The 10,726-nt window shown below is 51.7% G+C and overlaps 1 protein-coding gene across 1 annotated transcript in view; it reads left to right on the top strand.

The window, feature by feature from the left end:
- LOC144609632 (cystatin-C-like) overlaps nt 1-10,458 on the top strand; it is a 369,350-nt gene extending 358,892 nt beyond the window's left edge. The window contains exon 4 of the mRNA XM_078428131.1: nt 10,444-10,458. Coding sequence (XP_078284257.1) covers nt 10,444-10,458 — 15 coding nt within the window. The remainder of the gene's footprint in view (nt 1-10,443) is intronic.
- The last annotated feature ends 268 nt before the right edge of the window (nt 10,459-10,726 follow it).

The raw sequence follows: 10,726 nt of genomic DNA, 5'->3' as shown, positions 1-10,726 counted from the left end.
ATCCTGGGATGGACCAGATTGATTCCTGGGATGGCAGGACTTTCATACAAAGAAAGACTGGATAGACCTCGGCTTGTGCTCGCTGGAATTTAGAAGATTGAGGGGGGATCTTACAGAAACGTACAAAATTCTTAAGGGGTTGGACAGGCTAGATGCAGGAAGATTGTTCCCGATGTTGGGGAAGTCCAGAACCAGGGGTCACAGCTTAAGGATCAGGGGGAAGTCTTTTAGGACCGAGATGAGAACGTTTTTTTCCCACAGAGAGTGGTGAGTCTGTGAATTCTCTGCCACAGAAGGTAGTTGAGGCCAGTTCATTGGCTATATTTAAGAGGGAGTTAGATGTGGCCCTTGTGGCTAAAGGGATCAGGGGGTATGGAGAGAAGGCAGGTACGGGATACTGAGTTGGATGATCAGCCATGATCATATTGAATGGCGGTGCGTACAGGCTCGAAGGGGCCGAATGGCCTACTCCTGCACCTATTTTCTATGTTTCTATGTTTCTATGTAACTCAGCGGGTCAGGCAGCATCTCGGGAGAGAAGGAATGGGTGACGTTTCAGGTCGAGGCCCTTCTTCAGACTGTACCGTTAGTGCCGTCCGACACAGGCCCGTTGGCAGTGTAGTTAAGCGACTGTAATTCGCTCCACAGCAGGTGGCCACACAACGGTTGAAGAAAAAAACCTTGACGTTAAAGATTCTGATGGACATGCCAAGGCACCCATTCCTAGCGCTAATTTTCTTCCTTTGAAACCGCACAAAAGGAGCGTTTGAACATCCTTATTTTTTAAATAAACAAGTTAATCTGAAGCCCTGAGCAAATAATTCTGTTTAAATATAATTTTTTGGGGGGGGGGGGTGGGGGTGAGCAAAAGGGTGATTGCTTTCTGAGCCCACATTGATGCCACCCAGGGCTTTGTCAGCGGGGTTTCCAGACTTGCGCGATTAATTGCCATTTCAGGAATTAATGAAGGGTAATTCTGTGGATAAACCTGCCTGGCATTTCACGCGGTGGGCTTCCAGGAATCAGAAGACCTAGTACAGGAGCAACGAAGAGGCAACAGCGATATTATAAAAGGACTGTTACTCCAGTTACCCCAGCATGTCGCATTACGATACTATTTATTCACAAAATGCTGGAGTAACTCAGCAGGTCAGGCAGCATAGAAACATAGAAAATAGGTGCAGGAGTAGGCCATTCGGCCCTTCGAGCCTGTACGCACCGCCATTCAATATGATCATGGCTGATCATCCAGCCTCAGTATCCCGTACCTGCCTTCTCTCCATACCCCCTGATCCCTTTAGCCACAAGGGCCACATCTAACTCCCTCTTAAATATAGCCAATGAACTGGCCTCAACTACCTTCTGTGGTAGAGAATTCCACAGACTCGCCACTCTCTGTGTGAAGAAATGTTTTCTCATCTCGGTCCCTAAAAGACTTCCCCTTATCCTTAAGCTGTGACCCCTTGTTCTGGACTTCCCCAACATCGGGAACAATCTTCCCGCATCTAGCCTCTCCAACCCCCTTAAGAATTTTATATGTTTCTATAAGATTCACCCCTCAGTCTTCTAAATTCCAGTGAGTACAAGCCGAGTCTATCAGTCTTTCTTCATATGAAAGTCCTGCCATCCCAGGATCAATCTGGTGAACCTTCTCTGTACTCCCTCTATGCAAGAATGTCTTTCCTCAGATTAGGAGACCAAAACTGTACACAATTTGTTTTATCATATCATATATATACAGCCGGAAACAGGCCTTTTCGGCCCTCCAAGTCCGTGCCGCCCAGCGATCCCCGCACATTAACACTATCCTACACCCACTAGGGACAATTTTTACATTTACCCAGCCAATTAACCTACATACCTGTACGTCTTTGGAGTGTGGGAGGGAAACCGAAGATCTCGGAGAAAACCCACGCAGGTCACGGGGAGAACGTACAAACTCCTTACAGTGCAGCACCCGTAGTCAGGATCGAACCTGAGTCTCCCGGCGCTGCATTCGTTGTAAAGCAGCAACTCTACCGCTGCGTTTTGAATGATCCAGTATTGTATTGTAAGAAAATAACTGCAGATGCTGGTACAAATCGAAGTAACTCAGCGGGCCAGGCAGCTCTCAGGAGAGAAGGAATGGGTGACGTTTCGGGTCTCTCTGTCTGAAGAAGGGTCTAGACCTGAAACGTCACCCATTCCTTCTCTCCTGAGATGCTGCCTGACCCTGCCTGAGTTACTCCAGCATTGTGTGAATAAATAGTATCGTAATGTAATATATAGAAGGACTGGACAAGCTAGATGCAGGAAAATGTGTTCCCAATGTTTGGGGAGTCCAGAACCAGGGGCCACACACAGTCTAAGAATAAAAGGGAGGCCATTTAAAACTGAGGTGAGAAAAAACTTTTTCGCCCAGAGAGTTGTGAATCTGTGGGATTCTCTGCCACAGAGGGCAGTGGAGGCCGATTCACTGGATGGATTCAAGAGAGAGTTAGATAGAGCTCTAAGGGGCTAGCGGAATCAAGAGATGTGGGGAGAAGGCAGGCACGGGTTATTGATTGTGGACGATCAGCCATGATCACAGTGAATGGCGGTGCTGGCTCGAAGGGCCGAATGGCCTCCTCCTGCACCTGTTTTCTACGATGGCGTTGCTGCTGCAGTTGTACAGGGCCCTAGTGAGACCGCACCTGGAGTACTGTGTGCAGTTTTGGTCTCCAAATTTGAGGAAGGATATTCTTGCTATTGAGGGCGTGCAGCGTAGGTTTACTAGGTAATTCCCGGAATGGCGGGACTGTCATATGTTAAAAGACTGGAGCGACTAAGCTTGTATACACTGGAATTTAGAAGTATGAGAGGGGATCTTATCGAAACGTATAAGATTATTAAGGGGTTGGACACGTTAGAGGCAGGAAACATGTTCCCAATGTTGGGGGAGTCCAGAACAAGGGGCCACACAGTTTAAGAATAAAGGGGTCGGCCATTTAGAACTGAGATGAGGAAAAACTTTTTCAGTCAGAGAGTTGTGAATCTGTGGAATTCTCTGCCTTAGAAGGCAGTGGAGGCCAATTCTCTGAATGCATTCAAGAGAGAGCTAGATAGAGCTCTTAAGGATAGCGGAGTCAGGGGGTATGGGGAGAAGGCAGGAACGGGGTACTGATTGAGAATGATCACATTGAATGGTGGTGCTGGCTCGAAGGGCCGAATGGCCTCCTCCTGCACCTGTTTTCTACGATGGCGTTGCTGCCTCACAGCACCAGAGACCCGGGTTTGATCCCGACCACGGGCGCCGTCTGTACGGAGTTTGTACGTTCTCCCCGTGACCTGCGTGGGTTTTCTCCGAGATCTTCGGTTTCCTCCCACACTCCAAAGGCGTGCAGGTTTGTAGGTTAATTGGCCTCTGTAAATTGTTCCCTTGTGTGTCGGATAGAAAGTGTATGGGCCATAAGGAATAGTTAGAATTAGGCCATTCGGCTCATCTAGTCTACTCAGCCATTCAATCATGGCTGACAATAGACAATAGACAATAGGTGCAGGAGGAGGCCATTCGGCCCTTCGAGCCAGCACCACCATTCAATGTGATCATGGCTGATCATTCTCAATCAGTACCCCGTTCCTGCCTTCTCCCCATACCCCCTGACTCCACTATCCTTAAGAGCTCTATCTAGCTCTCTCTTGAATGCATTCAGAGAATTGGCCTCCACTGCCTTCTGAGGCAGAGAATTCCACAGATTCACAACTCTCTGACTGAAAAAGCTTTTCTTCATCTCCGTTCTAAATGGCCGACCCCTTATTCTTAAATTGATCTATCTCTCCCTCCTAACCCCATTCTCCTGCCTTCTCCCCGTGACCCCTGACACCATACTAGTCAGCGTGGACTTATTGGGCTGAAGGGCCTATTTCCACATTGTATCTCTAAACTAAACTGAACTAAAAGATGGTCTTGGCACAGATATTATGGGTCGAAGGCCCCGTTCTTGTGTTGGACTGGTCTGATTTTTAGATTTAGATTTAGAGATACAGTGTGGAAACAGGCCCTTCGGCCCACCGGGTCCGTGCCGCCCAGCGATCCCCACACATTAACACTATCCTACACACACTAGAGACAATTTTTACATTTACAAAGCCAATTAACCTACAAACCTGCACATCCTTGGAGTGTGGGAGGAAACCGGAGATCTCGGAGAAAACCCACGCAGGTCACGGGGAGAACGTGCAAACTCCGTACAGACGGCGCCCGTGGTCGGGATTGAACCCTGAGTCTCCGGCGCTGCATTCGCTGTAAGGCGCCAACTCTACCATCTGCGCTTTAAGTGGAATGAAAAATTGGGTTGGTCAAGAATTTACCATCTTAAGTCCTCGATGTCTGAAGAAGGGTCCTGACCTGAAACGTCGTCTGTCAATATTTTCCCTCCACAGATGCCGCCTGACCCGTTGAGTTTATCCAGTGTGTTGTTTTTTGTTTTGTTACCGTGTTCGATTGTTCCTTTAGACTCAGGAGCGCTGAGCGTTTGGCGGGCGGTCACGGGTAGCGGTAGAGTTGCGGCCTTACAGCGAATGCAGCGCCGGAGGCCCGGGTTCGATCCGACCGAGGGTGCCGCCTTGTACGGAGTTTGTACGTTCTCCCCGTGACCTGCGCGTTGGGTTTTCTCCGGTTTCCTCCCAAAGACGTGCGGTTTTGTAGGCTAATTGGCTTGGTAGAAGTGTAAAAAAAAATCGTCCCTATACAGCGCAGAAAACAGGCCCTTCGGCCCACCAGGTCCGCGCCGCCCAGCGATCCCCGCGCACTAACACCATCCTACACCCACTACGGACAATTTTCACATTTGCCCAGCCAATTAACCTACGTACCCGCACGTCCTTGGAGCGCGGGAGGAAACCGAAGATCTCGGAGGAAACCCACGCAGGTCACGGGGAGAACGTACAAACTCCGTACAGACGGCGCCCGTAGTCGGGATCGAACCCGAGTCTCCGGCGCTGCATTCGCCGCTGTAAGGCGGCAACTCTACCGCCGCGCCACCGTGACCGCCCTACGGTGTGTGCAGGACGGTGTTAGTGCGCGGGGATCGCTGGTCGGCGCGGGACTGGGTGGGCCTGGAGGGCCGGTTTCCGCTCTGTATCTCTGAACTACACTAAGCTAAGCTAAGCTAGACTTTGACTGAGACTGAATTAACCCATGAAAGCTGCCAGCGAGTGCTGACAAACCCTCGACATATGTTAACCTCGGAACAAGACTGTGCACATGGACACTGCCAGCACATTCCTGGGCCATCCATTACCCCGGTGAGAACCAGCAGAGGACAAAGGAGAAAGCTTGACGTTTGGTTACGCTAAAAATGCCCATTAGTCTGTTACGATGAATGATTTGGCTCTCGACCAGAGTACTTTGGTTCTGGGAAAGTTGCCCTGATGCCTTGGGCCTTTCTTGAGACCAAATATAAAATTTCGTTCTCATTGTCTTCATCGGGGTAAGCAGTACAATTATATATTCTTGAGCTTGGCTTATTGTTCTGTTCTCCTGCCCCAGGGCCTGGCAGGCTCTTCCTCTGCCAAGTTTCAGTCGATCAACAGAGTCGATGCCTCCCAGCGCCGGAGACCCTGGTTCGATCCCGACTAGGGGTGTTTGTCTGCACGGAGTTTGCACTCTCTCCCCCCGGCCCCCGGGCGTTCCGGTTTCCTCCCACGCTCCAAAGACGTGCGGGTCTGTCGGTTAATTGGTGCGGGATAGGGGCGGGGCCCGGTGGGCCGAAGGGCCTGTTTCCCTGCCGTATCTCTAAACTAGACTAGGCGCGGCACGGTGGCGGCAGCGGTAGAGTTGCCGCCTTACAGCGAATGCAGCGCCGGAGACTCGGGTTCCATCCCGACCGCGGGGCGCCGTCTGTACGGAGTTTGTACGTGACCTGCGTGGGTTTTCTCCGAGATCTTCGGTTTCCTCCCACACTCCAAAGACGTGCAGGTTTTGTAGGTTAATTGACTGGGTAAATGTAAAAATTGTCCCTAGTGGGTGTGGGATAGTGTTAGTGTGCGGGGATCGCTGGGCGGCGCGGACCCGGTGGGGGCCGAAGGGCCTGTTTCCGCACTGTATTCTCTAAATCTAAATCTAAAAATCTAAGCGAAACCAAAAACTAAAGCATAGAAAATGGGCCTTTGGCTCACTGAGTCCATGTCAACCAGCGATCACCTGTGCATTAGTTTAGTTTAGTTTAGAGATACAGCGCGGAAACAGGCCCTTCGGCCCACCGGGTCCGTGCCGCCCAGCGATCCCCGCACACTAACACGATCCTACACCCACTAGGGACAATTTTTACATTTACAACCGAGCCAATTAACCTACAAACCTGCACGTCTTTGGAGTGTGGGAGGAAACCGAAGATCTCGGAGAAAACCCACGCAGGTCACGGGGAGAACGTGCAAACTCCGCACAGACGGCGCCCGTGGTCGGGATCGAACCCGGGTGTCTGGCGCTGTGAGGCAGGCAACTCTAACGCTGCGCCACCGTGCCGACATTTATTTATCAGTTTACCAGATGTTGTTAATGCTTCTCACTGGCATATATTATCCACCCCCAATTTGCCCCCTTGGGAAACATCGAAACATGGAAAATAGGTGCAGGAGGAGGCCATTCGGCCCTTCGAGCCTGTACGCACCGCCATTCAATGTTCTCTGTGGAATTCTCTGCCACAGAAGGTAGTTGAGGCCAGTTCATTGGCTATATTTAAGAGGGAGTTAGATGTGGCCCTTGTGGCTAAAGGGATCAGGGGGTATGGAGAGAAGGCAGGTACGGGATACTGAGTTGGATGATCAGCCATGATCATATTGAATGGCGGTTGCGTACAGGCTCGAAGGGCCGAATGGCCTACTCCTGCACCTAATTTCTATGTTTCTATGTTTCTATGTAATATGATCCTGGCTGATCATCTAAAATCAGTACCCCGTTCCTGCTTTCTCCCCATATCCCTTGATTCCTTAGCCCCAAGAGCTCTGTCTAACTCTTCTCTTGAGAATTGGGGGCGGTGAGATGCCTTTTTTGAACCCTTGCACTCCACATGGTGAAAGCATTTGCATTACCGTTGGGAGGGGAAGTCCGGACCGACAATGTCTGGGGCCTACATTGTCCGGGCCTACACTGTCCGGGGCCTACACTGCCCGGGCCTACACTGTCCGCGCCTACACTGTCCAGGCCTACAGTGTCTGGGCCTACACTGTCCGGGCCTACACTGTCTGGGACTACACTGTCCAGGCCTACACTGTCCGGGCCTACACTGTCCGGGCCTACACTGTCCGGGCCTACACTGTCCGGGCCTACACTGTCCGGGCCTACAGTGTCCGGGCCTACAGTGTCCGGGCCTACACTGTCTGGGCCTACACTGCCCGGGCCTACACTGTCCGGGGCCTACACTGTCCGGGCCTACACTGTCCGGGCCTACACTGTCCGGGCCTACACTGTCCGTGCCTACACTGTCCGGGCCTACACTGCCCGGGCCTACACTGCCCGGGCCCTACACTGTCCGGACCTACACTGTCCGGGCCTACACTGTCCGGGCCTACACTGCCTGGGCCTACACTGTCCGGACCTACACTGTCCGGGCCTACACTGTCCGGGGCCTACACTGCCTGGGCCTACACTGTCCGGGCCTACACTGCCTGGGCCTACACTGTCCGGACCTACACTGTCCGGGCCTACACTGTCCGGGCCTACACTGCCTGGGCCTACACTGTCCGGGCCTAATACTGTCTGTGTGGAAGGGGTCTCGACCCGAAACGTCGCCCATTCCTTCTCTCCCGAGATGCTGCCCGACCCGCTGAGTTACTCCAGCGTTTGCGTCTGTCTTCGATCGAGACCAGCATCTGCAGTTCCCCTTCTAGACGGTCGGCGTTTTCTTGATGAAGTAACTGAGAGGGTCATGGAGGCACCCCACGGGTTGATGTGGTTGGTGTTTGTGGACTCTCGAAGGGCGTTTGGGAGCCGGCCACATGCCGGGGCTTGTTATGATTGAACGCCAGAGGCAGAAATTGGGGCTGATACAGCAAGAAAGGAAAACTGGCCAAGGATAATCAGTCACAGTGTGGCGTTGAAGGGCAAGTGTTTGGGGATGGGAAGGTGGAGCAGAGGTGGACTTCCCCAACGGCCGGGAACAGGAGCTGTGCTTTCAGTAATATTCCCAATCGCTCGGATATATTACGGCTGTTTGACAAAGTGGTTCAAAAGAAAACATAGAGGTTCTGATGTTTATTAACTGAGGCTTACTCCCACTCTCTCATGCCCTCCCACCAACCTCTCATCTCTCTCTCTCTCGCTCTCTCTCTCTCTCTCTCTCTCTCTCTCTCTCTCTCTCTCTCATCTCTCTCTCTCTCTCTCTCTTCTCTCTCTCTCTCTCTCTCTCTCTCTCTCTCTCTCTCTCCCTCTCTCCTCTCTCCCTCTCTCCCTCTCTCCCTCTCTCCCTCCCTCCTCCCTCCCTCCCTCCCTCCCTCCCTCCCTCCCTCCCTCCCTCCCTCCCTCCCTCCCTCTCTCCCTCTCTCCCTCTCTCCCTCTCTCCCTCTCTCTCTCTCTCTCTCTCTCTCTCTCTCTCTCTCTCTCTCTCTCTCTCTCTCTCTCTCTCTCTCTCTCTCTCTCTGCCAGCACCGCCATTCAATGTGATCATGGCTGATCATTCTCAATCAGTACCCCGTTCCTGCCTTCTCCCCATACCCCATGACTCCGCTATCCTTAAGAGCTCTATCTAGCTCTCTCTTGAATGCATTCAGAGAATTGGCCTCCACTGCCCTCTGAGGCAGAGAATTCCACAGATTCACAACTCTCTGACTGAAAAAGTTTTTCCTCATCTCCGTTCTAAATGGCCTACCCCTTATTCTTAAACTGTGGCCCCTTGTTCTGGACTCCCCCAACATTGGGAACATGTTTCCTGCCTCTAACGTGTCCAACCCCTTAATAATCTTATACGTTTCGATAAGATCCCCTCTCATCCTTCTAAATTCCAGTGTATACAAGCCTAGTCGCTCCAGTCTTTCAACATACGACAGTCCCGCCATTCCGGGAATTAACCTAGTAAACCTACGCTGCACGCCCTCAATAGCAAGAATATCCTTCCTCAAATTTGGAGACCAAAACTGCACACAGTACTCCAGGTGCGGTCTCACTAGGGCCCTATACAACTGCAGAAGGACCTCTTTGCTCCTATACTCAACTCCTCTTGTTATGAGGCCAACATTCCATTGGCTTTCTTCACTGCCTGCTGTACCTGCATGCCTCCTTTCAGTGACTGATGCACTAGGGCGCCCAGATCTCGTTGTACGTCCCCTGTTCCTAAGTCGCACGTAATCTCTCTTCAATCTTCCTCTCTGTCTCCCCTCTCGCTCGTTGTCTCTGCCCTGTCTCCCACCGTGTCACGCGGTCTCCAGCCCCCACAACTTCCCTTCCATCTCTGCCCTTTGCCTCTCCACGTGACACATTTCCTCTCCGTCAAAAGGAATAGGAGTAGAATTGGGCCATTCGGCCCATCAATTGTACTCTGCCATGGTTTTCCCAATGTTTGGGGGGAGTCCAGAACCAGGGGCCACACACACAGTCGAAGAATAAAGGGGGAGGCCATTTAAAACTGAGGTGAGAAGAAACATTTTCACCCAGAGAGTTGTGAATTTGTGGAATTAATTCTCTGCCACAGAGGGCAGTGGAGGCCGATTCACTGGATGGATTTAAAAGAGAGTTAGATAGAGCCCGAGGGGCTGGCGGAATCAAGGGATGTGGGGAGAAGGCAGGCATGGGTTACTGATTGTGGACGATCAGCCATGATCACGATGAATGGCGGTGCTGGCTGGAAGGGCCGAATGGCCTCCTCCTGCACCTATTTTCTATGTTGCTGTGTTTCAAAACTCCAGCGTGTATGAGCCCAGAGCTACCAAAAATGGCGGTGCTGGCTCAATAGACAATAGGTGCAGGAGGAGGCCATTCGGCCCTTCGAGCCAGTACGCACCGCCATTCAATGTGATCATGGCTGATCATTCTCAATCAGTACCCCGTCCCTGCCTTCTCCCCATACCCCCTGACTCCGCTTTCCTTAAGAGCTCTATCCAGCTCTCTCTTGAATGCATTCAGAGAATTGGCCTCCACTGCCTTCTGAGGCTCGAAGGGCCTCCTCTTGCACCTATTTTCCGTGTTTCCCTGCCGCCCGTCTCTCCAGAGACGCCTCCTGTCCCCGCTGAGTTTACCCCCAGCTTTTTATCGGGTGCCTGTCTTCGGTTTAAACCGGCATCTGGTGTTTTCCTGCCTTCCTCACACAATGAACAACGCTGCTAATCTTTCGACGAGGGCTGTTCTGGCCAACCTGGGTCGGGTAGAGGCATGTGACAGACAGACGCTGCAAACTGCCCAAGAATTTGGCAAATAAATAAGTGTGTGTGTGTGACGTGACTTTCAGGGGCGCCAAGGCCAAAGAAAACAGCAGGAAAGCTCGGAGCAAACGTACCGTGTGGAGCTAGAGGTTTTCATAAACACTTAATCTTGTTGATAGCATTCCCCCCCACTCCCCCACCCCCTCCTGACTTGTCCCACCGCCCCACAAAGATTGAAAAGACTGGGATTGTGTGCACTGGAGTTTAGAAGGATGAGAGGGGGATCTTATAGAGACGTGTATAAAATTCTAAAAGGAACTGGACAAGCTAGATGCAGGAAAAATGTTCCCAACGTGTATTCACTGAAGAGGGGATCTTATAGAGACGTACATAAAATTCTTAAAGGACTGGACAA

The sequence above is a fragment of the Rhinoraja longicauda genome, chromosome 34, assembly GCF_053455715.1.
Source record: "Rhinoraja longicauda isolate Sanriku21f chromosome 34, sRhiLon1.1, whole genome shotgun sequence".
NCBI classification, from domain to species: domain Eukaryota; kingdom Metazoa; phylum Chordata; class Chondrichthyes; order Rajiformes; family Arhynchobatidae; genus Rhinoraja; species Rhinoraja longicauda.
Note: the sequence above shows the minus strand (reverse complement) of the source record. Positions and strands in the feature narration are given on the sequence as shown.